Source organism: Colletes latitarsis, chromosome 6 (assembly GCF_051014445.1).
Source record: "Colletes latitarsis isolate SP2378_abdomen chromosome 6, iyColLati1, whole genome shotgun sequence".
NCBI lineage: Eukaryota > Metazoa > Arthropoda > Insecta > Hymenoptera > Colletidae > Colletes > Colletes latitarsis.
The window spans coordinates 12583272-12611262 of NC_135139.1; the positions used below are offsets into that span (position 1 = coordinate 12583272).

Sequence of the window (27991 nt, forward strand, 5' to 3'; positions counted from 1 at the left end):
TAATCCTAAAAATGTGGTATTCAGTGTATGGAATAAGAATATGACGATAACACAGTTTCTCAACTTTTTTCACTTGTACCCCTTCACGTTCTCATGCTCTCGTCTTTATCTTTTTTTCACAACATCCATTATACTATAAATTTTACAACCCTTCCAGTAGATCCCATCAAATTAACGCTTGAATTATTATATGCAATACGTTATAATATCGTTTCTTTAGTTTTCACAACTTTATGATGTTACGACTAACGTGCGTACGTGTGTATTGTTTCGATCGGTTGAAAATTATCAACAAAGAACGCAAAGAAACATGATTGTTCTTTTTGTAGTATAAAAGAAGAAAAATGTAAATGAAAATTATCAAGAAATTAAGGAGAAGGAAAAGTAATTCGTATCGATTGGGATACAAATCATCGTATTCCTTAACTTTTTCTTCTCTTTTTCTGTCAAATACATTTTCAATTCGTGTACAATTCACTCAACTTTAATCGCATTAATTGAATAAAATCATATTTGACTGAAAACTTCTTCCATTAAATTTAATATGTACTTTATCTATTGTATATACATTCCTCACATTTATAGGTACGTGTATATACACATTATTCGCCATACTATCAAATTACCAAATTTTTAACAAATGTCCAAACGATAGAGTTTCTCAAAATATTCATACTTGAACCTTACACATCGACAGTTTGGAATGGAGCAAAATATAAATTACGTATGTAAAAAACTTTTATGTCTATTCTTAAAGCAGGCATTAAAGAGATTATATTTACCGGAAAATATAATATTTATTAATTTATCTAGATGTATGATAGTTGTGTGAATTACTGACTGACATTTTATCGAACACGTTAATTCAATAATTTGAATTAATCTTCGTTCGCGTGTGTGAGGAATAAAATATTTCGTATGTTTTCAGAATGTCTGGTTTATTTGCATTAAAAAAAAAATGCAAAAACAAAAGCGAGATTGCCGAAAAAAATGTTTGGATGATTATTTATTGAAGTAGGTATATACCGTATAACCTGTTTCATTTTTCGTTTCTTTTCTTTATATTCCATTTAGTAAAAACGAATTATTTGCATAGACGCGATATCTATAGAAGATACATAAAAAGAAAGGAATGTTAACCGTAATCGATAGGCTTGTGAAATGTACATATATCTGCATAAAGGTGTAAGATACCTATTTGATGTGTAGCTGTGGTATCGGTATCGTTCACCTGAGCAAGGAGATGGCGGTAGAATGGTGGCACCGGTGGTTGGTGGTTGTAATCGCAGTTTCTAAAGGTAACACTGGTTCAAATTCGAATTGTTTGGTAACATTTTTGAACTCTTTGAAAAATGGCGACGAACGAACCGAAACCAATACGCAACGAGTACAAAAATTCTGTCCAACGATTGAAATAATTGAATTCTTCCGTGCGTGCATATTCATCAATAGTTAAATCAAGTGCATAAGATTCGATAAATTTTAATTTTCTAGTTTCACTAAAAAAAAACACGTTAAAATATTAACAGACTTTTTTAGTTTTTTCTTTTCTCTTCAATATTTTCAGATTGAATCTTCCTTTTGGTTGAACGACGCGGTACGACTGTTAAGGTAAATATTAAACTGTATGGTGTTTATTTATATTTTATATTATTTGTGTGACACCGAAACACAAGTGTCTTTGGCCGTGGAGGGCACATACGCAAAAAAAATCCGAGTACTATTGGTAAAATAAAATTTCACTTTTTCACAAGTTCACCATATTTTGCAATCACATTTGGCATAAAAATTTGATAATAATTACTTGGATTACTTTAAATTGTTCTCTCTTTACGCAATCCTCTCGACGATTTGATCGTGTTTAGTTTATTCCGCTTGATAATTATTAAATATGTAACGTAAAAAATATTCTCTTACGATTCAATGGATAAAAGAAGCGTAATTGTCTTTTTCGCACGCATCTTCCTTTGGATTTTTAACCAACATCGTTCGAACTATATTATCGCTACCTACCGTCGCTGCTACTGCTGCTGTGGTTGTCGGAATCAATTCCCTTGAATATTTTATAAGAGCACCATCGCTCTCCTCAAATCTATACTCACATTCGTGTCTATATTTGTAACTTCCTGGGGTAGTATGTAGCCTTTTAGGTTGCCCATTGATACGCGTCCACATCATGCTTCGTGCGATGCTCTATAAACATTTCTTACGGATACGCATTAAAAGTGATCGACCTCGAGTCGCCTTACTATTCTCAAGGAAACTCTAAGATCATATGATTAATTTAGTACAGGTTGCTTGTTCCCATCTACACGGGTATTATTTGCAAATCCAATAATTGAGATTTCATTTTAGTTTGTCATACCAATGATGGTAAAAATAGTAAAGATTTTGTTCAAAGATTCTCTTTGCAAATACATGACAGTATTCACCTTGACCCTGAAATGTAGAAATCTGAACTTAAGAAACATCCTTTTTATTTGCCCCTTCCAAACGAATGATGTTTTTCTCTAGATACTGGATTTTTCATACTCGAGGTCGTTCATCATACATCGTTTGATCATTCTTGATCTTTGCTGACTTTAATGCATTCTTTTTCATAAACCAACGAGTCGGTATCATTTCGTTTATCTTCTCCCATACGAATAATTTGCGCAGATCGAGAAGATCCAGTCGTATAAATTTATTATACTAAAGTTGGATATTTGTTTAGCAAGGTGTGGACTAAAGTCGAAATCCTTAGCAAAAGGGTTAAAGTCTCTCGCCCCTGTTTCGTACTTTTATTCGATATAAGAAGTATCTTGCATCTTCCGATTGAATCACCCTTGCGAAATTAACTGGAAATTTGTACGCGCATCGTGCTCGTGGCGTTTTCCGCTAATCAATAAAAGTATCATCGTCTAAAGTGGGCGGATTTAAAAGCATTTACCCTCCTGAGTCTAAAGAATTCTATTTGTGAAAAAATGCAAGCATGCTTGTACGTTTCTAAATTGTCTTTCACTTACGTATAGTCCTCGCAACTTCACCCTATACGTTTTCTATAATGTCCAAAGACGAACCTGCGAACTGGCACATGGCTTTATTAGAAATATTCAGGGACGCATTGTGCAGGTGTACAGGTTGTTCACCGTACAAGGGTGGTTAATCGACAGGACGGCTTTCAGATCGATTGAAAGTTGAAAGGACACGTTTATCTCGCTGGAGAATAAAATTTTGGGTTGATTCGAAAGTTTGTCTGGTACACCCTTACCACTGCCATCGTAATATCAAAGATTATGGAAGAATGAAGTAGAAAATGTTAAATTATTATTTAGCCATCTCGCGACGACGTTGTCTTTTATACAGAGTGTTCGGCCACCCCTGGGAAAAATTTGAATGGGAGATTCTAGAGGCCAAAATAAGACGAAAACCAAGAATATCAATTTCTTGACAGATTTCATTAAAAAGTTATTAAAAAATTAAATTAAAAAATTTCAAATCACTCTGAAAAAATTATTTTTGGTTGCGGGGCTCAATTACAATCATTTTTGGTGAATAAACATACCCCTGAAATTCTACCCATTTTCGAGAAAAAAATTCGAGTAGGTACTGAAATTTTTAGACGAAATTAAAAAATTTAAAATCGTACTAAAAAAATTATATTTAGTTATAGGGGTCAATTACAAGCATTTTTGGTGAATAGACATACCCCCGAAATCCTACTCAGTTTCGAGAAAAAAATTCCATACCGAAAATCTAATTTTTGGCCAGAAATGTCTGCCCGAATTTTCATGCGAATCTTTAAAACGTCATAACTTCTGAACGGATTGGACGATTTTAATGTTTAAAAAAGCAAACTACGCGTATTTTGATGGAGAATATGTACAAATCGCAAAAATATTCGAAAAGTTGATCCTTGACCCCGCAAAATGAGAAAAACCCCATAAAAATGGTCCAATTTTCAAACAGCCATAACTCCTACAATTGTGAATATATTTCAATGAAACTTTTTTCTGAAGTAGAGCTCATGGGTACCTACAAAAAGGTATTAGACAACTTTTTTCTAGGGCGTCAAACAAAATTACTAAATAACAAAAACGAAGTTTTAAGGAAAATCGACAGGGGGTAGGTGCCTAAATTTTTCGATGAAAAAAAAAAATTTTAATTAATTCTACAAAAATTATTTTCGGTTGCGGGGGTCAATTATAATTATTTTTGGTGAATAGACATACCTCTGAATTCCTAACCATTTTCGATCAAAAAATTCAGTACGGGCGGAACTTTAGACGTTAATAACTTTTTAACGAAGCCTCCATCGACAAATTAGTATTCTTGATTTTCGTCTTATTTTGGCCTCTAGAATCTCCCACTAAAATTTTTTTCCAGGGGTGGCCGAACACCCTGTATAATAGGATATTTAAAACAGTGTAAAAAGTAAGGGTGCACGTGCGTGTCCCTGAAGAGGTTGAGAAACGTATTTTTCCGACAACAATTGGTATTGGTAGATGGTGATAAAACGAAAAGTGATCATGACTCAGAACCTGACGCGACTGGCGGACGGTCAGGGGAGGGTAGCAGGTGCTACTATTGTCGGTGCTGGTGGTACTGGTGGTGCTGCTGGTGTTACTATTACTGCAGGGGTAGCCAGGTGGGTAAGCCAGCAGGGGAACGGATGTTCCCAGGAGATTATTGATCGTGCAGGTAGATACTTCCACTTGGACTACATAAATGGCACGAAACTTTGCTACAACGTACAGCTGAATTTCTATCTTTTTTTTCCAATGAATTTTTCTTTCGTTATTCGTCGAAAGTCGCAAATACGACGTTTTGCAAACAGCATTACACAATTTCCAAATGTTGCATTTCGATACAAAAAATAATCTCTTCTTCGAACTGTCCTCCATTATCTTTGTTATCGTAAAGAAAAAAAAAATGATCCTGATTCTAAACTCTTATCGGTTTTTGGACCGATCACCTCGAACGTTTCAATCTTCTTCCATGATTATACGAAAAGAGGGTTGGTCGAACATTTGGATAACGCCCACGCGAAGGTTGCTGCGTAGAGGGTGAAGTTGCGTCTGCGTTTCGTGAGATTTTGTCAGGGGGATTTCACCCTAACGATCCTAACGTACCTCAGCCAATGATAAGCCGAGTTCTGAAATTTAACACGCCATTCTCGGCATCGTCGAATAGCTGTGCTTCTTTCCCCTCCCTTATGCCGGTGGATATCGTAACCGACGGTCACTGCCTTCCTGATTCGATCAATGAAAGTACCTCTACTACGCGACTAGATTATGCGACCACCTCTAGTTTATTGTCAAATGATTTTTACCTGCTTTTTCAATACGGACGTCTGCTTTTTATTAACATAAAAGAACATGCAACGTGTCTTCCAAACCTAATTAATTTCATTCTTACCGCTATTTATTTATTTATTTATTCATTATCTAAGTACGTTGCGATCGATCGGTTAAAAGGTTCGACCTCTTTTATTGTTTTATTTCTCGATGCTTTCGCGCAAAAGATACCTATGCAAGTCGATCAGTTTATAAACCGTTGACAATATAAAAAATAGAACCGCGGAAGAAACTCCTTTTAAAATTGCTTTTTGCTCACCTATACTGTTTGTATTTCCAGAGAGATTGTAAACGAAATTTTGCTATTATATGTAAATTCTTTTATTTTTTATCGTAAAAATAATATTGCAAAAATATTTTTTAGTTTACTCGTGTCCTAAAGGTTTTTTCCTAGATACGAGCGAAACTTTCTTTCGTAAAAGCAAAGTTTGATCGCAAGGTATACGTGGTACTAGAACGGTGTAAAAGTTATTATTCTTACGCTTTCCCAACTTTTCTAACTTCTCCGAACTCCCTCGAAATATCAATGTTCCTAATCGAAGTGATGAAAAATACATTCGTTACTTTTAATAATCGAAATCTTTAAAGGAGGAATTGTTTGGTTGCAAGACGTAAATGTGGTTGGCAAACAATGTCTTTTAAAGTATAAAGTATAAAATATAAAAGCAAAAATGCATTTCAATCGTCGGTAACAACATTAATCGTTGCACCGTTTGTTGAAGTAATAAATAATAAAAAAAAAGAGCTTTGCTCAAAATACTTTTTTTATTTTTTGAGTTTTTACGTGTACCCTTCTTTCCGTAGAAAAATAAAAAAGTATAGAATGAGTTATATTTAAGCATCGTTGTAAATAAACATTATACAAATGTCAAGAAACTATGAAACGTTATATTTTGACATACACTGTGCAGCAAATTATTTGCATTGCCTTCTATAAACAGTGATGTTCCCACGGTTTTAAGGAATTTGTTAAGTATAAATTCTTTTCGCCTTGAAAAAAATGTTTAATCTGATTTTAAGGTCGTGTGCTTATACACGGAAAACTCCAGAATGAATAAACCGCACAAGTCGAGGACTTGCTGTATACATGCATAATATGTGCAAGGACATAAGTAGAAGCATAACCACGTTTCTACGAATTCGAATAACTTGGGGACATAATGCTATCCACCGACCGAAACGTTATTCGACGTGGAACTTGAATATCGAAATTAACATCAACCAATTGCGAATAATTTCAAATAGAACAGTAAGAATAGCCGCAAGTAATAACATTTTGAATGTGTCTGAGAAAATTGGAAATCAAAAGAAGCAAATTATAAAGACGGAACGGAAAACTACGTTGGAAAAATCAAATTTAAATAAGCGCAATGCGAATTTAAATAGATGAACATTTAATAAAATGGAGCAACAAGAAGATTTAGAGTAGTAGAATGTATTAAGTTTATATTTATTTGCTATTCCGTTATGGCATACGATTTAGAAGATTCAATTTTCTATAATTCGTCTTTTCTCTATTATTTAACGAATATCGAAACAAAAGGAACGAGTTGTAACAGTACGAAAATTTATGTTTGTTGAATGAAGGTTGTGAACCGATACCACGCAATTCTAAAGCGTTTGTTAAACATTTTCATAAGAAACGGCGAATGCTAGATCAATTTTATTAAAAATAATTGTGATTATTCAAGAGAAACACGAAGGATCGACAAAGTCAACGCTAGATTTACGGACAAAAATTACATATATTTTTTTAAAAACCTACCATGTTAACAATTATATTAAAATACAGTTTGTCTTTTAATTAAGATATATATATTCGTATCGTTACATTAATCAAATTCAATATAAATTAATGAAGAATAATATTTATGAGTTCTGCAAGCTTCAGTATGGAGTCTGACACTTGTCAAATCGAAGGGTTTTGAAAATCTAGTGTTAATAAACATAATCTAAATAAAACAGCGAATTGTCTGCGTGAGAAAATTATTGACTTGTGATTATATATATTTGTATGACGTATGTATGTTACCGTCGTGTCTGAAATGATCGAGGCACAAGTGTCCTTCCGGTTGAGAAAATTGTGATAAAACGAAACATGAAAAGAGAGCGTGGCAAATATTATGATAAATAAGAAAGGCAAGGGAATGGTTCCCCTGTTTATTGCGAGGGAAGAGTGCTGTAGGTTTAAATAGCACGTATGTACATATGGTCCACCTGCAAAAGGAAGCCAACACCTGTCCCGCGCGGCGACCACGACCAATGGTTCACGACAAGAAACTAGATTCAAAGTGGGGGATTATCAGGGCTCTCGCTACCCCGTACTACTAGTTTCATTCGAACGATCATGCGGTTTAGACATTTTACCGTGTATGTAGGTGGAAACGTATGTATACACGTAATAATAAATCGTTTCTCGTGTAAATTTCTTCGCTAAGACCAACAAACACGAATTTACCGCGAACGTTTCGGTCATCGAGAAGTCTCAAATTGTTGCTGATCGCTAAAAATAATCGAGATACTCCGTGATCGTCGCGTACGAAAGTTACGTTACCGTTTTCAGTGTATTTTATTCGTCCAGTGTTGTTTGTTTTCGCCTATATTCCAAAGAATGTAAAATTTTCTAATCACGACACGAGTAATCAAAAAATTTTCGTTCGCATTGGCGATTGTCTAGTAAAGGATATATTCGTGTCGGACGCAATATTATACGCCGGTGAGTTCAGAATATGAACTTGGGATATGCAGACTGCTACCAATTGGACACAGTAATTTTCTTTGTCGATCGATGGAATGAATTCACATTGTTAACTATCTGAATTTTACACCACCGCGGAACGTTTTATTTCCTATGAAATAAAATAAAAAGACCGCGTCTTTGTTTCTTACTTTTAGACTTTTCAAGGTTCTCGTTATTGATAATTGATAATATCTATCAAATAATAATAATATAAATTTTTGGTCGAGTATGTAGTTTGCAATGACTAGAAAGTAAAAATAAAGATAAGTTTATATTTCGATTCATAATGTTTCAGATTATTTCGAAAAAGACAAGTATTTAAACGAAATATTTAGATGTTGATAATAATAATAACATATGCACGAATGTTTTTTCAATATCGTGAGTTTGCTACACCGTGCCACGATAAATACCTAAACTACCCCTATCGTTGCGTTTTTGCGTCGTTACTATCATTTATAACGAACGTTTTAAATTTAATATTTATGTTAAATAACAACTTTTTTTTATCGATATTTTTAATTGTGAATCGTACAGACGTTATTAAAGTGAAAAGAAATTAAATAATATTTTCTTCGCCTTAAATGGCGTTGTGGGTTTTAATGAAAAATACTTGGTTGCATTCGTTAGAGGTACCGATAAGAGGATTTAAAAAATTACAGGCATTAGTCTAAAATAGATTAAATTGTTCAGTATCTTTTATGAAAAAAGTCATGGTTAAAAAAAGCTTTCGCGTGAAACACTTTTATTATTTAAAAAGCAATTTTGGAAAAAATCCGAAAGGTCAGAAAGGCAATACAAAATTGTTTCAACGCGTTTATAGAAATAAAGATTACAAAAGATTGATTAGGAACGTTAAGTGGTGCGTGGTAGGTGGCACGTGCGTTGTTCAAGTTCTGGTTGCTTTTTGTACAGGTTCTTGTCACCTGTTTCGTACTTATGCGATGAGAAACAACCAAAATGAAGGCAGAGGTGATTGAAATTGAAACACCAACGGATTGCGATTCGTCAGTTATCAGGGAGAAGATGCACAGCGAAGACTACGGTGTCGAAGCAGAGTTAACGAGTCTTACGTGGTTGCAATCGCTCGATATTACGAGTGCTTCTAATTTACCAACGCCACCCTGTTCTCCATCTCCGCCGCCCGTTACCAGACAAGCGAGGAAAAAGTTATCGCCTTTAATTAAGGCTGAATTAGGTAAATAACATTCGTTTATTCCTACAATGTTCACCGTCAAAACTTTCTGGTAATATAAAACAATTCTCCATTATATTATGTTAATATTTGTTGCTCGTATCGTCACGTTTAGGAAAAACTTTATTGATTTGAATGAGGTTTAAAGATCTCTATAATAATTAGAAACAATTATTTTTACAAACAATATTTACTCTGTGAAATAGTAGCCTCGAGTATTTGGAATAATTTATTTAAACATATTCATTTTAGTATATATGTATAAAATACGAATAGTTAAGACCGATATCATATGAAGACTGCAATGATACTCGAAAAAGAAAATTAAAATTATTACAAGCACTTAAATTGCGCAAGAATTGTCGTAGAAAATAATTGTTTATTTTCACAGATCTAGCTGAAAATGCCGAGAAGTATCGGATCGATCCCGATGCAAAACCGCCATTTTCGTATGCTACAATCATATGTTTGGCGATGCGTGCAAACAACAATAAAGTATCCCTTTCAAACATATACGCATGGATTCGAGAAAACTTTCTATTTTACAAATATGCTGACCCAGCATGGCAGGTACGAGAATTAAAATAAAACAAAAAAAAAAAGAGAAGAAAGAGATTTGGATAAAATCATTTTTCTTTTTAAATGACTAAGTAAGAAACTAAAACGTGTTCGTTAATTTTAAATAGAATTCGATTCGACATAATCTATCGTTGAATAAGTGTTTCGTGAAGCTGCCACGGTCGAAGGACGAGCCCGGAAAGGGTGGTTTCTGGAAGTTAGATTTAGAAAGAATGGAAGAAGGTAGAAAATCGAAACGACGTGCAACGATATCTCAACGGATCCGTGGATCAAAGAAACAAACGGCCATGACAACGATGGTATTAAATAATGCACAAGAGAATTGCGCGCCATCAATCAGCTGTCTATCGACGCTGTACGAGACACCGCCTAGCAGCGTATCTCCTCCGATTCCAGATTGTCTCTCAGAAATTCCCGATTCTACGCAAGTTAGTTTAAGCGAAGACGATCTTACCGGTTTGCTAATAGCCACCGCAGGCTGGGACGAGAATCAATTGGATCTTTTAGATTCCCTTCTGGACACCCTTTAAAATTAACCAATCGATCATTTATTTATTGTTTTCTTTTTTCTCAAGAGTTGAAAAAAAATTTTTTAACCGAAATGTATGTACTTGCCGATATTCGATTTCCATCCTCTTGAAATTTATGCGTTTTCGATCTTTGTCGTAACTGAAAATTTAATTTAAATATATAATATTGTGACCTTTTCTATTTCAGTGTTAATAAAAGTTGAGAGGGTATACAATGTACACAATTTTTTTTGCCACTGCATCGTGATTGCATCGTTCATGATACAAACTACATAAATAGCTATCTTTCCTTTTATTCAGTTTGTTAAAACTGTCGTTTCGTTAAATATTTAATTACCCGAGTTTACCAAACATTTATATATGTCTCTTTATTTATTACCCTTTGTATAATTATATTTATTTCTTTTTCTCTTTTCTCTTTTCTCTTTTTTCTGCTTCAAAACACTAATCTATTATGAATTACGTATACGTGTATAATATATTCTGCTAGAATAGAAAGGATTTGAATTTAACTTTAACACTGTGAAAAAATATTACCAGGCATGTATATTTCTATGCACAAACAATAAAATAATTATGACAAGATAATATATAGTGTACAAATATATATATTTACACAGTTTCAATTATTTGAAATTAAAATATTTTTTAATACACAGAAATAATATTTAAACGTATTATCGAAGAAGATAGAAGGTGGATTGCCGATTTGGTGTTTCTTTACTTTACCCAATTGCATCAATTATATTTTATCTTAAAAAATAAACATTATTTCGTGTATCCATAAATATTTTAATACGTCCCCTAAACAATAAATTACTAAACAAGCAAGGCTATTCGATGTACCCAGTGAGTTCAAAGAGGGGAAGAGGTCTCACAAAAATCTTACCCTTAGAAATTATTAATTAAAATAGAAATAATAAATTTTAGAAACGGTTGCATCGACAATGTCATTCATGATTACTTTCTTTAAAAATTTATTCATTTTCGTAACGTTAGGTGAAGCGAGCCACGTACCCCTGACCCCTGTGCCGTCTGAACTGATATCTTCTCAGCAACACATGATACATATTCTCTGTCTTTTTCGCACAATATTCCCCTCTCTCTACTGCCGTTCGTCGACCTCTTTTCTATTCTGTGCTCCTGTTATCATTTTAGTAGTTAGAATCCCACTTCACAGAAGGCGCCATAGATTTTTGAAACTTCTAATGCAAAGATCAAGAGAATATATAAATGATGAATACGCGTGTATGCTTTTTTTGGTTTATTTTTTGTTAAATACAAAAAATAAGTTTTCACTCTTAAATATGTGTCTAAAAATAATGTTCTTTCAATTTTGCAAATAATTGTATGTAGAAAGTTAAATTACTCAAATTATCCACACAAGATTGACGTTACAAAAACCAGACTGAGAGACTAAAATAAGATAACAAGTTTCATCTACCTATTTTACATTATTTTGGACAGAAATTTAGATTCTCTTAGGAACTTAGTAAGGTTGTCTTTTAATGTTGGTTTAATCTTAGAGAAATTGCGGTGGGTTTTATAGTTTGGCAGTGAAAAGATTTTTTAGCCTTTGTTAATTAAGTTTACATGTGTTTCTAGTACTTGGAGAATAAAATTCCGCCGTGAAATTAGATGTCGCCTCTAAGACTTTGGTTTTCCTAGCAGATCATGGGGAGTACGTATCCCGTATTCAGTTAGATTTAGATTCGTCAATCTTCTAACGAGGGTAGTATAAAAAAGTGACTAATTCATGAATAAAAAGATTTACTCTTAAAACAAAACTTGTGCTACGGATTATTTTACTATAGTTTTGTTAACCTATAAGAAATTTTGGATATATTCTTACTATGTTACGTTATTAAAAAATAATAACTATCGCAATAACAGAATTTACGTTTAACGTAATAACTTAAATAAAATATACAAATGTTATAATGGAATATCTTTGGACTTAAGTATGCACACTGATACGTAGTACACCGATTTTGCAATGTGGAAATTACCTTTATATTCATAGCGAATTGCATGGTTTTGTCAATGGAAAATTATACATATAAAATAATAACATAACAATGTTTCAATAACGTTTGGATACGATAAAAGTAAGTAATAACATGTAACAATGAAAGCATGTTCGAGATGCGAGTCATGAGCTATGCGTTTATAAGAAACTCAACGTCGACTTAGCGCGAACTCTTCAGTGCAATTCCTGCACTTGTAATGACACGTGGTTTTAAAAGCACAGTACTTGTAGTATAAACAATTCAGTGTTTAGAAATTATAAAAATTCAAAATGATGTTGAAATTACATCGGGCAATTATAAGATGTTAACATATTAATAGATTTACCTCATCATACATGTAAATAAATAATGCAACATTCACTTTGTTGGTTCTCTGTTTTGGCGCCATATGGCGGTTGCATCGTTTGAAGAATTATCTTCGATTTAGATGCAATTCTATATACGTAATTTTTTATGGTCACAGTGAGCCGTCATGGGACGCCATGTTTATACTGTAGGTGGTGTGGTGCGGGTATACGTGTGTCCATTATTTTCAAGTGATAACGTTTAATTATTTATTTACACGGTACACCGCGGTACGTAAGTGTCCTGTGTGCGAAGTGTAGTGCGATTAATATTGTGGGGTATCGCTTTCCGTTAAAAATACATAGAATAATCAGATAGACGCGAACAATCTATGACTTATGGACCTTCGTTTCTGGAAATTCTTTTGCTACCTCATAAATTGTTTACAAGTTGTTCACGCTGGTTTACGACTAAACAAAGCCCTCAGAACGTGTTATTTGCGCTAGGAGTACAATTTCCTTTTCAGGAATCGTCCGTGACCGTCGGATGGACGTAATGCACCTTTATTTCGAGCATTTGCGCGTTTTATAACCTGACGACACATCTAAAGTTTTTCTGTCTTTATCATGTCATAGCATCTTTGACAAAATATTAATTGGTAAGGGTTTAAGAAAACCATGACTTTCATACTTTTTTTGTGTGTTTTAGCATATGCGCATGTTATAGGAGAAATTTGCTCATTAAATAACAATTTAAGGTTGTTGCATATTTTGTAAAATATCAGAAAATTTCGTAAAATAAACGTATAAATTTTATTTTTTATCCCTCTTATTTATGCTCTACTTTTTTTTTATGATACAATGCTGTTTATTATCTTTGCTTGAATATTGTTTTTTTTTTGCATTACACATGTTGCTGTTACATTTTATATTACTGTACATGTAATTGAAGTTTTAAACATAGTTATTTAGTGAAAACAAATATTACATGTTATTCACTTCAAAGTAAGTTATAGCATACTCTTACGAAGAATATTGATAAATATTACATTTAATAGAAAAATAATATTGTTTGAATAAATTTACATGTACTTTGTTTGTTTTATATTTGAAATATAATGAATAATTTATTTGTTTTAAATTAGTTTTTCTTATGGAATTGTTTTGTTACATATATTCTGATAATAATGCTATTAATTGTTTGCTTCTGTAAAATTACTTTTGATATTTAGATGATAACTATGTATGTTCTGATACAGTTAATTGTTTATATAATCAAGTTTTAATACAAGCCTGTTGAATATTTAAATTTAAAATATAAATTCTTGTATTGTCTCATTGTTTAGTAAAACAAATGTAATTGAATATAATGAGTTGTTTTGTTATAGATCTGAAACAAAATTAATGAATGTCAAAATGTGGTCATCGCAAGGTAACAACTCAAATACAAATTCTTCAAACGAAAGAAATCTTCGTACATTGGGTATGACATCTGCTATTAGTGTAGCAGAACCAAAACCCAGTGATCTTACAAGAACAAATGAATTAAAGGAAGCATTAAAACCTTATAATGTATTTGAATCAGAAGAAGAATTAAATCATAGAATGGAAATTTTAAGGTATTACTTATATATAATTTTACTGCATAGTGTTTGTAACAAATAGTATGCTTAAGTTATACTAATTGTTGCATTTAATTAGCAAACTAAATACACTGGTGAAGCAATGGATAAGGGACACGAGCATCGCCAGAAATATGCCACCCAATGTAGCTGAACTAGTTGGCGGTAAAATATATACTTTCGGTTCATATAGGTTAGGGGTACATCACAAAGGTGCTGATATAGATGCTCTGTGTGTTGTACCTCGTCACATCTATAGGTCTGATTATTTTACATCCTTCTTTGAGTTGCTGAAAATGCAAGAAGAAGTTACAGATTTAAGGGTATGTATTTAAAATAATATTGAATAGTAGTAGTAATTAATCGTCCCTTTAATATGAATTTGTTTTCAAATAGCATTTGCACAGTAAGTATTGCAATTTACATTTAGAGTAATTATTATAGTTTACAGAAAGCATAAAATTCTTCTATGCAAATACATCATCGATGTGTCTTATATAAAATGTCCGTGTATTTTAATTAAAGGTAAAATGCTTCATATTACATTATTTAATATCTTTTAGGCAGTGGAAGAAGCGTTTGTACCAGTTATAAAAATGAATTTTGATGGTATTGAAATTGACATGTTATTTGCAAAACTAGCTCTTAAAGAAATTCCGGATTCAATGGTTAGTAATTATTTGTAGACAATTTTATATAGTGACAGTTTAAATTATGTTTTATACATATATAACTAACAATAAATTTTGTTTGTGTATATAGGATCTTAAGGATGATATGCTTTTGAAAAATCTTGATCAGAAATGTGTGAGGAGTCTTAATGGTTGCAGAGTAACAGACGAAATATTACGTTTAGTACCTAATATAGAAAATTTTAGGTTGGCACTTAGAGCTATTAAGTTGTGGGCAAAACGTAAGATTATTATTTTGTTTTATTTTTTCTTTTCATGAAATAACATGTTTTTCATACATTTTATTTTACTTTTGTATTCTTAGGAAATGGCATCTATAGTAATGTGCTAGGTTATCTAGGAGGTGTATCTTGGGCAATGTTGGTTGCAAGAACGTGTCAACTTTACCCTAATGCTGTTGCAGCAACACTAATAGAAAAATTTTTCCTTGTATTTTCTCAGTGGAAGTGGCCGCAACCAGTCCTTCTAAAGCAACCTGATAATGTTAATTTAGGGTTTCCAGTTTGGGATCCAAGAGTAAGAACTTGTATTATACGCATATACATTTGAATACGTTTCATTTTTTAATACTAGAAGCTTTTTACTCTGGTATATTTTTTTTTCGAAGGTAAATATATCAGATAGATATCATTTGATGCCAATAATTACACCAGCATATCCTCAACAAAATTCAACGTTTAACGTGTCGGTTTCAACAAGAACCATTATGCAAGATGCATTTGAAACTGGGTTGTCGATCACGGAAGAAATTATTATGGGGAAAGCAACGTGGGATAAGTTATTCGAACCTCCTAATTTTTTTGGCAAATACAAACATTATATTGTATTATTGGCCAGAAGTATAGCCGCGGAGGAGCAACTTGAATGGTGTGGGCTTGTCGAATCAAAAATACGGCATTTGATAGGTAATATATTGAATACAACAATAAATATATTCTGTTGGACTCTGTGGACATGTTCAAATTTGTTTATGAATACACAAAGCATTATTTTCCACTTATAACGTAGTGCGAAACAATGGACATGAAATATTAATTTTTATTTTGAATCGTTTAACATCGTTCCTCATGAATGCTTATACAGAAAATTTGAAGACAATATGACACATAGCATCTTGTAAATTTGTCAGTCATATCAAGACTTTTAAAAGAGACAATAATAAAATGTTATCTGCTTTTGGTATTAGTTTATTTCCAGACAAATGATCTAGATTAAAATAGGTTATTTTTATTGAAATACAAACTTTAAAAAAATTATTCATAGGTCTTCAGATAAATGTATACATCTTTCACAGGAGTAAGCAGTTAAAAATCATTAAATTTTATAAATGTCGATCTTAATTTGTGTCTTTGTTATTGTCAAACTTTGAATTTGTATATTCATTTGATAATATTGCAATGCTAATAATCCACGGATGCCAAAATGGCAAAATCCTAACTTAAAAACAGGAACACTGGAAAGGAATCCTCACATTACATTGGCGCATGTAAACCCAGAAGCACTTCCACCATTAGAACCAGAACCAGAGGGGCACTGCTCCATGTGGTTCATCGGCTTACTTTTTGCCAAAAGTGAAAACTTGAATGTTGATCTCACATACGATATAAAATCTTTTGTGGACTCAAGTAAGAATATATTATTAAACATTTATAAACAGGGATGGGCATATTTAAATGATTTTGTAATTGAAATTTAACAATTTGAAATATTGTATTCTGTGGTGATTGAATATCGATATTCGCTTATATTTTGTATTCACTTACACTGTTGAATATTAAATACTCCTGTATGTTGCATTTAACATATCGAATATCAAATAAATTATACTGTATTGGTGTTTCATCAGAAAAGAATGCTTTGTAGAATGCTCGGGATCTCGAAAATAACCGAGACTATTTTTATTCTATCTCTTACCTTTTACAATTCACTTGTAAAACAAAATTGAAACAAAATTGTCTTCCGTTGCACAAATTAGATAAATGAACATTTCAATATTCTCGAAATTCGCAACACTTCCTACAATATTATTAATATAAACCTCTTCGATTAACAAGATATGTATATCTTCGAGAATACAATGGTCTTCGGATTCTCGAAATTCTCGAAAGTATCGAAAGTATCGAAAAATCTGAAAATACCGGAAGTCGCGGTATTTTCGGGATCCTGAACATTTTTCAGATTTTAAACATTCTCGGGAATCCGGATATTTTCAGGAATCATGAATATTCTCGGGAATCCCGGATATTTTTAGGAATTCTGAACATTCTCGGGACTTCGTTCCGATCTCGAGAAAAAAATTCCCGTCCCGATCGGAATCTCGTACATTCATAAACATCATACTAATATCACATAGACGTCTGTAACGCATATTTAATTGTTCAGATAAAAATGTATTCATGGGTCATGTATTCGTTGTTTGTTACATAAATTATAATGTATTAAATATTGATATCGAATAAAGTATTCTGCATTTACACAACTATTAAAAATGAAATGTTAATACATTTGGCATTGATTGACCAGGTAATTACAAGATATCTTTCTATTCTGTATATGATGGTGAAGAATAAAAGTTTATTATCGTTGCACAGCTACATTATACGACAAGCGAATACTTTCAAGCATTTGACTATAAATAATATACAAATTAGTAAGGTATTCGTCGTATGTATATTTTCTGAAATACATTTTGCCCATCCTTGCTGATAATGTGTGTCATGCTACAAAAGTTCTTCCTAATTTCAACAATTGGTTTTGTATGAAATTGTAGTTCAAAGGCAAGCAGAGCAATTAAACATGTTGAAGGACGGCATGTGGATAGAAGCAAAACATGTCAAACGAAAGGACCTACACACATACGTTTCTCCTAGCTTGCTTAAACGCGAAAGAAAAGTACGAGAACAGATAAATTTGTTTTCTAACAATTCAAATATAATTTCTCATACCGTACTGTTTACATAATTTTGAAACAAACACTAATAGGTTTCTGGCAGCGTGCATAAAAATGGAAATATTGCTGGTAACGGAAACAGTGGTAGTATTTCACCACGAAATCCAGGAGATACAGCAAGTAGGAAGAGACTATCAGACCAAATCCCGGACACATGCGGAAAAAAACGAAGGGTCAATGACGGCGAACAGCTAGTGACACAGGCACGTATTAGGAAGATTATAATAACGGATGTTTACGAAGTACAAGTTCAAGATAAATGTAATTAACACGGTATTGATGTATACAATGTCTATTCAGGGAGAAGATGGATCGTTAGTAGTTCAATCTTGTGGAGAAGATAGCAATTCTGGATTTAGCTTGGATGAATACAAACAAACATTGACAGCTACTAAGGATGTAAGACATTGTACATATAATGAACAATAATCAACATAGAACAAAATTAGGTAACTACATATAAAAAATAGAGCATAGTAAGTGAATTTTGGATTCCTTGGAGAAGAAAGCATTTTTTTAATGTAAATCGGAAACACAAGGAGGTATGGAGCGGATATATTGTGTATAATTTATTTGCAACGTTCCGCTTCTTTCCCTTACTTTTATCTACTTGATTTCTTAATTATTTCATAAATTGTCTTTAATAAATTTCTTTGTTACTTAACATGTTTCAGGATGGGCCTACTGGTGCATCTACAGTAGCGCAGGAAGGATACGTTTGCACTTGACCACTGCAGGATTACTACCTCACATCGATCCACAGATGCTCCTCTGGGCCATCTAGACTGTAATCACATCTCATACAACCATCCACTGCCCACTGTAAGTCCCCCGTTTCGTAAAAACAAAGCAACGTCATGCGTTGGAGAAAGCTACCTGTTGGAATCAATCGATGCACGACTGTGTGACAGACGCTCTGATTTTAGTATTTATAAACAACATCAACAGTCAATGGGAACAATTACGCTACGAATTAATGATTGTGCCAGTGTCTGTGATGTTATTTTTTTTATTATAAACCGAATAGTAATTTGGGAATTCTTAACGGAATGATTACGAGTAATATGAAATTTAAATCTATCATTATCTATAAGGTTTATAACTTTATTTTTATATTTCATTTTGTACATATCGCTTATTATAATTTTTATTCACGAAATTATGGGAAAAAGAAGACAAGAGAAGTCACGGTAACGGGTCTAGAAAACAGTTCGTGTTATCGTATTGATATGTGAATATAGGTAACGGTATTTTGAATTAGAAGCTTATATTAGAATTTTCGACTAAAAGAAAAAAGAATGAAAAAAAAAAATACGAAGGTTTCAATGTTACGAATATGAAACGTATTCTTGTATAAAAACGCATTTCTTTAATGCATAAGTAGATAAAGTATAAAAAAAAAAAAAAATAGGTATGTTTAAGTTGTAAATAATTCGTGCGCTTCGTTGCTCTCGCGTCGGTGTAAACTACATGAAGCGCGATCTGTCTTTGAGTTTGAGAAAGTATAATCCTAATATGGTAATACGTTTTATTTGCTTCAGTTATTTAGAACATATTTATAATAGCATTACTTAATATTATTTATAATATCTACGCTAAACGGTTTATTTGAATATCAGTTACTAAATGGAGCTCAATTCCGATGCATATAATATTATTATACTCCCGCGTAAATCTAAGATTGTTTTTTTTAGTTTCGTATCGTATCAATAACCAGTCGGGTAACGAACGAAAATCACCGGCACTGGCATAAGAGATTTGATGTTTCATTTACAGAACAAAAGAAACAGACATTGAATAGCATAGATTCGTAATGATTACTTAGAAATGATCTGTAAATAAAACATCCCTAAGAAAGCCATTGACTATCGTTTTGACGAATGTGTTACGTTAAATGAGTTTCGTATTGGAGTCGCTTTTTAGTTTTTATTCACAGAAACGAACGTATAGCTTTAACAATGCAACAAGGGACTGGCATCTGGATTATTCAAACCATCAATCACCTGTTGGTGAGTTTTTTCAGGTGTTTGACTGCCTTCAGTCCCCTTTCAGACATAGTTCTCTATCTTATACTCCTGATCCTGGTTTTCGTACCATTTCCTTTACCTTTTTCAAATTACATTGGTGTTAAAGGCATGTCGGTCATCGTATGTTTCGAGGTATTTGATGTTCACTCTCTGATACATGTACAGATATCGAAACGAATAGTACATTATAATATAATAACGACTATCAAATCGAGGAACTAAGTATTTGCAAGGCAGACTATACGAAATCAAGCGTTGTATACGAATACAATTTTTGTACATGTACAAACCATTGCAATTCTAACATTAATACCACGACGCGGCACTTTCACTGTAAATTGTATAGTTCTTTTTCAACTCATTCTTTAAAATAATGCCTTCGAGTAGATCTTTGCCGCGAGTCTGCGCAATATTTGATTCAGGACGTGCTACAGTAGATACTTTGCGAATGCTGTAGTTAATTCTATTCAGTGGTTAGGGACCATTTTGTTGTTTGTATATATTCGTTGTAATTTTGAGATAGTAGTTTATTTTGTTTCAAGTTTTACTCGCTATTCATCGTTATTAGAATCTGTATATTCTCTACTCGTGTCTTGCACCAATTAAAGTATACAATAACAAAGATGTAATACACTGTACTCTTGAAAAAACCAAGGTCTCTCAGAAAATATTTTTTTTTTTTTTTTATATGTATTATAATTTGTTACTTTATTGATTTTGCATTCTGCCATTTTGTTACAGTAACAGGAAAACTCCTGTGACTCGCGAAAATATGAACACGAGAAACCTTTGCAGATCTAAGCGAATGTAGTCAGTGTATCAATTTCATTGTGCAAATTGAGATCTTTGAGCCTTAAATAAATGAGTCTCTTATGCGAGTATATTATTTATTTTACACTCCAATTAGAATGTTTTATTCAGATGTATGCACATCATTGTATAATTTATGCATTAACATCTACGTAATCACTGAATTGTACTTTGCATACAAATATTTCATTCTTGTAGGAGAATTTAATTTAGCAGTGAATCTTATAACATATTTTTTTTTTTATATATATAAAGATGTCTGAAAATAGATCTTGGCCAAAATACGACTGATTTATCTTTCAAAGTAAAATGAAAGAATCATAGATGACTTAATTATCGTGCAATACGTAATTTTTGTCGAAAAATGCTTTGGCTAAGCATGGATGTAATTCAAAAGGAAAAGTTGCGATTACAAAGTAGCGTTTTCTTGAAAAGGATATACGTTTCGTGAGGCTCGGTACGTCCACGAGTGAATTTTGTCTGGAGATAGTCACGAATCGACGAATTTTACTTTTAGTTCATATTTTTTTCAACAAAATTACGTCTTCGATCGGAACTTTTCCATTTATAGTGATCCATAATGTAAGAATAAACATCGTGCATGATTTCTTAACGAGCTTCGCTGTGCAAGCACGTGAGAAGTAATTTTCTGGGTCAAATGGAATGACGAAAAATTCTCTGTTTAAACTTCTCGATGGTTTAAGCTCTCCTTTTCGAACTTTTTCTGTCATCTATTAGTTCGTACATTTTTACGAGATTTCTAAGATTTCTAAGAGTACGATATTTTCATTATTCTCATTATATTACTCGTATTTTGTCGCGCGATTATTACTACTATTATCAATACTATAGTTAAAAATACTAAATCGTCATATGATTTACCTATTATTATAGCTTTAATAATAATTACTATTATCGTTGATATTATTACGACTAATGCTATTATTATTTAATTTCTTAATATCGAAATAGATTAAACTGTAAAATGCAGTTACGCGAATGGATCATCGGTACAATATTTTATTAACGAGGAAAATGTGACCAAAAAATACGTGGATAATATCGTGGAAATAACACACACACACGCGCGCGCGCGCGCGCGCATACGGACACGAATTAATAAACAAAACAGTGAACATCAAAAATTACCCTCGCGCGTAAAATACCATGTTCTTTCATAAATTAATTAAAAATAACGCAGAAAAAGAAAAAAAAAAGAGAAATGAGAACGAAATCGTGCGCTCAAAACTTCATCCACGTTTTCCTCTGAACGTCAGACAGACAGACATGTCTATAGCACATTTTTATTTTCCTGATCCATTCTCGAGAACGTCGCACTGTACTGCGTTGGTACGGCGTTCTCGAGCCGCCAACAAGAACGCTAAGAACGCTAAACGAAACGGTAAATAAAATGCCCGTGACACACCTCTCTTGTACAACAAACAAACAAAAACGGGAAACGACCACCAAGCAAATGAAAACAAAACAAAAAAAAAAACCGAAAAAGTCGAAAAAAAATGCTGAAGGCAAGGCTGAATATCTCTTCAGAGACAAGTGTTTTCGAAAGAGTGTAGAGTCCCGAAAATTTCCACGCGTTCTGAAAATCGTTCGGCTCTCTCGATCGGCGTCGATCGTCTAAGATTCTTGTCGGACGTTGTTGTGTATCATATACTATCTCTATTTCTTTCTGTCTCTCTGTCTCTGTCGAATGCAACGCAAAAAGACCTTAAAACGAACGCCAGTGAACACAACTCGTTTCCGTGATCACGAAACCAACACAGAACCGCACCACGCGTGCACACGTTTTACACACCGCGCGTACGTTCGCCGCGTAACAGAGGCAAGCGTAACACAGAGACGCACGATTTTATATTGAATTATGTGGAAGTACCGCGAAACGCATCGTGGCTGCGTGTTAATATGTGAAACGTGAGTCATTTGTCTGAATGAAAATAAACGGCATCGGATACATTACCATGTGTTTATGTGCTTGTACACAGCATACGAGTGTCGCGATACACCAAAACAGTCCTGCGCGCGTCGTGCAATGGTATGGATTCAAATTTTTAGTCACAATCGTGCCTTATTTAACGGCTCAACCGAATCTGGAAGATGGGCAAAATTCTATTCGAACGATATATAACGAATAAAAATTCACTATAGCGGTTTATTTGCAATCTTTGTCCGATTTAGAGGTACGGTAAATATACCGATTATCGACACATTGACGATCGTCACTTTAAATGGCAACAGAAAATTCTATTATGTTTTGTTTATATTGTGACACAGCAGTGTCTTTTGAAAGATTACATTTTTTAGAGATAATGAAAAGTAGATTTCTCGGCATAGATAAAAAAATAAAAATGTATTTATGATAATAACATCTTTTGCAAAATAGTTATTTCTTATTTTTTTGAAGTTTTGTTTATTTTATAATTCTATAGTACACTGGGTCAAGAAATAGTTGTACTACTAGTTTTGCCAATGGAAAAACGATGGAACACAACTGTTATATCTGCACAGTTGTGTGACGACCTTGCCAAACCCATTGTATTTCCAAGAAGTTCATTGACCTCGCGACGTAAATAATGAAGAGTGAATAAATTCTTCGAATCCTTATATCTCCGGAACCACGCAATCGACTTGAAACAAATTTCATTTTAAAGAGCGTTTCATCTACTATTCGATTAATATACCGACTATTACAATTTGTACTATTTTCTATATGTATTTTGAAATGTAGTTAATAAATAATTTCTAGTTAAATTTTATTTAATTTCAAAAATAACTTTATACTGTCATTTAAATTCGAATTTTTAGTTAACGTTTGATGCAGAAAATGTTGCCTAAGTTTTACATATGGGACGACATAATGTATACTGTAATGTAGGAAAGTGTATTGTCTTAAAAAATATGTAATCGTTAATAAGAAAATTAAAATTTGATTAAAAAATAACAAAATGATAATTTTCAACGTTATGTGATTTACAGTGCAAGCAAACGATGGATTTCTTCATAATATATATTTAGAAATCGTAGAATGTTGGAATTGGACAGTTTGTATGTTACAACCTAATATTTAAATTCTTAAGGAACAAGTTATCAGTGTCCGAGTATTTAACTATCTCTCAAGCGTCGTAACGTCAATATGCAAATATTCCACAAGCAATGAAAAATATATTAACTGGCATTCTAACATGTATTTATAAAATTCAATTACTAGGATGTTGATTTCATATTTAAATTTTTGTTGCCAATATTAATAAATTGTAAACATATGCAATATGTAATATGAAGTACTGATATTATTAAATTAATTTATAAAATATATTCTTCATACGTTCTTGCATATGTTTTCCATATAAGTATACATAATAAACAAATAAAATCCGTGGTCCTAATGATCGTATTAGTAAATTTAAAGTGTCGATGACTGACTAACATTAGTGTCGAAATTAGGTGTACGTACCCAACACGAGTAAGTTTTCATTCGTTCGAAAGGAAGCACAGTTTCATTTTATAATTGTTATTAATCAAACAATAGCTTGAAAGCTGTATTATTTTTTATTCGTTATTCGACAATTTCGTTTAAATAAGAATTTTGCCCGTTTGTGATCGAATCGTTGTAACGCGTCGAAATTCTTTTAGGTTCCTTCCGAAGAGGAAGCTGTTCGGTAACGAAAGCAAAAGTGACGCCGCGAGGAAGGCGAAGTCGATTCGATTAATCGTCGCTGGGAACGAAATAACGATAGTAATTGCTATCGTTGTGGTTACGAAATAATTACGAGCGAGTGGGTATTCGAAATTTTCGGGTCGGTTAGCGTCGAGTATTTTTAACGAATTGGATTGGTATCTCGAAAATTTCTTGCCACGAAAACTTGATAAATTAAAAATTGGTTTTATCTGATTGACCAGAGTGCTCAAATTTTCGAACTATACATAATGAGTGTTACAATTGAGAATCAGGCGATACTACGTGCAAGAATAAATCGAAAATGTAGAAAATTTTCTTGCACGAACAACTTCATTTTTGAGGAAATTAATGTTTACTTTATTTCTGAGCAATGTTTAGAAATAGTAATCTATAACCAGAAACTCTATTCCAATTATATAATCTTTACATTCTGATCCTAAACAAATTAATACATTTACAGAAAAAAAATCTCTTTTTTCGATGAAATAATTTATTATTTCGTAAACATACATTATACTAATTTGACTAATATTTTATACGCTTATATTTAGCTGGAATTTAACATTTTAAATATACTCATTAATTTGTGCTATATTTTGATTAACTTTTCGTTAAGTTGGATCTTTGTTCTGATTGTAATTTTCTCCTGTTTAGTCTTAATAATCATCAGAAAGTTTGTTTCGAATTAATTTTATTATTGCTTCTAGACTGTGGAATTACATTTACATCCTTCTTAGTTAAGCAGTACGTTATTGGTAGGTTTCAACTTGAAACGTAGATTAGATAGTGACCTTATTGAAACCATTTTGTATCAGAAAATATTGAATACGAAACTTAAAAAAGAATAGAGGCCTTTTGACTATATTCATACAATAATTTGTAAAATGTTGATCTACAAATTTCTAAATTTGTACGTCTTCGCCATTAATTTGGTTACGTATGTCGAAAATTACAAAAATTGATTTGAAAATTGTATTGTACACTTTTGATTTATTTTTGCACATAGAATCGTCTGTTTTATGGAACGTAATGCTCATTATGGAACATTCTGCACAAGTATTTCGTATTACACATATTACTGAAATTGAAATATCGAAGATCGAACAAGTGTTACAAGTAAGTAATATGGTATTTTATATTGATTTGGAACGTAAAGAACATAACTGATCTACGTACTCCATTAATAGTTTTATTTTGTTTATTTTAACGATATCACCAGCAGTCAACTATAATACAGTTATACGTATATAGAAGCTAGAAAGTATTGAGACAAAAAAATATAAACAAATATTCGATTGTGTTTAAAGCACTCTATGTACTCGAAAAACATACGGTCTCGAAGCTAAGTATTTCTATTTTTTACCATGCTTTATTCTTAAGTGTTGCAAAAACAATGAAATTAATTTAAAAGTATATCTCTGCACCATGATATTTAGATTGGTTATTTTTGTACATTTTAGAATATAGATACTATATTATAATAATTGATGGAAGCTTAAAATATCAAAGTTATTGAAGATTTCACAAGCCTTTGACGAGTTAATTTAGTCTCAATATTTCCTTGCTGTTTTGTGTTACTTGTTACAGTAAAATTAGATAATATTTCGCTAAATATACTCTGTTAAAAAAGAAACTCATTTCTCTAATTTAATAAAAAAAATAGGTGTTTGTATGTCCTGACAAATTTATCATGAAAAGATTTCATTAAAATAGATCTCGTTTCGCTTAAACAAAAAATTGCATCTTTAAAATAAACGTTTTTGAATAATGAAATTTTGAATCATTGTTTATTGGTATACAAGGTATTCCACACAACTGGGAAGCTATATTTCTAAAACGGTTAAAGATACGAACAAATGTCATAAGGCAAAATTAAACAGCATCAAATGACGCACAAACTCAATGTAATTTGATTCATTCATGCATCAAAGAAATGTAACTGCATCTTTTTATCAGTCTATTCGATGCAGTCTTTTAAATTATTCCAATTTCAAATTATTTCAATTTATTTCTGTTCATTTTGGTTGAGATATTCTCGTGTACATTAGAATTCTTGTAAACATGAATCTACGTCTAATATCAACAGCAGCTAGTGTATAGTACTTGCAGAGATATTAAAAGTATCTCCATTAACGCAGACCAGCTGGTTACCATAATTTTTCAATCTAGCAACACGAATAACTTATTTTCCTTTATTCGACAAAACTTTATTTTTTATATTTTGTGCTCGAAGATACTGTGTCAAGCAAGACAAATAATTATTTCATAAAAACCGTTTTTTACAAGTATTTAATAATATTGAAACTCTTGTCAAGTAGGTATACAACAACAAAGAACAGTATTGTAAGTTCATACATTTCTTTTTAAGTAAAAAATTAAAAAAAACGTAAGGTAGAGTTAATATTATCGACCAAGGATCTGAGAATACTGCGAATTAGGCAAACCCAAGAGAATTATTGCTGAATAATTTGTTCTATTCATAATATATTATAGAAAAAAGTAATACCAGTAATGAAAAACCAAATGATTCTGACAATTTTTTTCGTCGTTGGACAATTCTACCTTTCAAGAAAACTTTGGTATCGTGCCTATCTACTTGTAGTACAGTGAACAACAAATTCAAATCAATTGCATACATAGAAGTACTGATAATAATATAAAACGATTCGTTTTGACAATTTTCTTCGTCACTAGGGAGGATTCTATGCTGTAAAAAAGTTTTCGTATCATTTCTGTGTATCTTTAATGCAGTCAACAACAAATTCAAACCAAACTGCATACATAGGAATATCAGGGATAATATGAAACGATTCATTCTGACAATTTTCCTCGTCGCTGGGGAGGATTCTACGCGGTAAGAAAGTTTCGTGAACGTCCCGAGCTGATCCAAACCTACGATCGTTCGAAAGTTTCGACTACCCTCGCGCTCGAAGCACTCGTTTCAATCGGGAACGACTATTATCGTCCAACAATTTTCTTTTGTTTTTCGTCCTGTATGAAATCCCGAACGCGACGTACCCAGTTAGACACAGTGTGTTGCTCGCAAGAGTCTTAGAACGACTGTTAAAAGAATTTGCTCCATACCACGGTGCATATCGCGTTTATCGAAGTTTGTAAAATGTACACGACGGTGCACACCGTTACACGAAAAGTTTCTGCCACCGATAAAGCTCTAGCTGTTAGGTGCATCGAGTGCAGGACCGCGGGTCTCGAAGGTGTATCGCGATCGTCGTATGCGCGTTAGCTGTTACTTCATTCGTAGGATCGAGGTCGTTGTAAGCAGACAACGACGACAGGGTCCACGTGCTTCGACGTTGCAATAGGGACGATTGTTTTCACCGAGAAGCACGGGTTATATGCATAATTTGTATCTCCCGGCAGCTGTACACTCTGTATCTTTCTTGAATAAACCGAAATAAATTTTTCTTTTAATTCCTTCAGCCAAAAGCATATCAGCGGCCGGCTGCGATTCGGCAGAATGACGCGAACCACCCTCGAAATT

General features: G+C 32.7%; 3 protein-coding genes across 8 annotated transcripts in view; 2 read left to right on the plus strand and 1 right to left on the minus strand.

Moving 5' to 3' along the window:
- The window catches only part of Hsc20 (iron-sulfur cluster co-chaperone protein HscB-like protein, mitochondrial), a 180716-nt gene that overhangs the window by 4934 nt on the left and 147791 nt on the right, over nt 1-27991 (minus strand). The gene's annotated exons all lie outside the window — the stretch shown is intronic.
- LOC143342499 (forkhead box protein J1-A) lies at nt 1183-10906 on the plus strand. 4 transcript variants are annotated; one of them, XM_076766453.1, is made up of 5 exons: nt 1183-1298; nt 1568-1611; nt 8992-9274; nt 9663-9841; nt 9958-10906. In XM_076766453.1, the coding sequence occupies exons 3-5, from the start codon at nt 9037-9039 to the stop codon at nt 10378-10380; spliced, it is 840 nt and encodes a 279-aa protein (XP_076622568.1). In that variant the 5' UTR covers nt 1183-1298; nt 1568-1611; nt 8992-9036; the 3' UTR covers nt 10381-10906. The 4 variants fall into 4 exon arrangements, with proteins under 4 accessions (XP_076622568.1, XP_076622570.1, XP_076622571.1 ...); XM_076766455.1 differs by lacking the exon at nt 1568-1611 and having other exon boundaries at nt 1286-1298; XM_076766456.1 differs by lacking the exons at nt 1183-1298; nt 1568-1611 and adding an exon at nt 7683-7722.
- Hrg (poly(A) polymerase hiiragi) lies at nt 12890-27939 on the plus strand. Of its 3 annotated transcripts, none has more exons than XR_013079788.1 (13): nt 12890-13353; nt 14083-14313; nt 14396-14639; nt 14880-14984; nt 15079-15229; nt 15313-15524; nt 15616-15913; nt 16457-16633; nt 17779-17900; nt 17991-18165; nt 18263-18357; nt 18633-18780; nt 24444-27939. XR_013079788.1 is itself a non-coding variant. In XM_076766130.1 (13 exons), the coding sequence occupies exons 3-13, from the start codon at nt 14099-14101 to the stop codon at nt 18684-18686; spliced, it is 1848 nt and encodes a 615-aa protein (XP_076622245.1). In that variant the 5' UTR covers nt 12896-12985; nt 13222-13353; nt 14083-14098; the 3' UTR covers nt 18687-27939. The 3 variants fall into 3 exon arrangements, 2 of the variants coding, with proteins under 2 accessions (XP_076622246.1, XP_076622245.1); XM_076766130.1 differs by having other exon boundaries at nt 12896-12985; nt 13222-13353; nt 18633-27939; XM_076766131.1 differs by having other exon boundaries at nt 18263-18407; nt 18633-27939.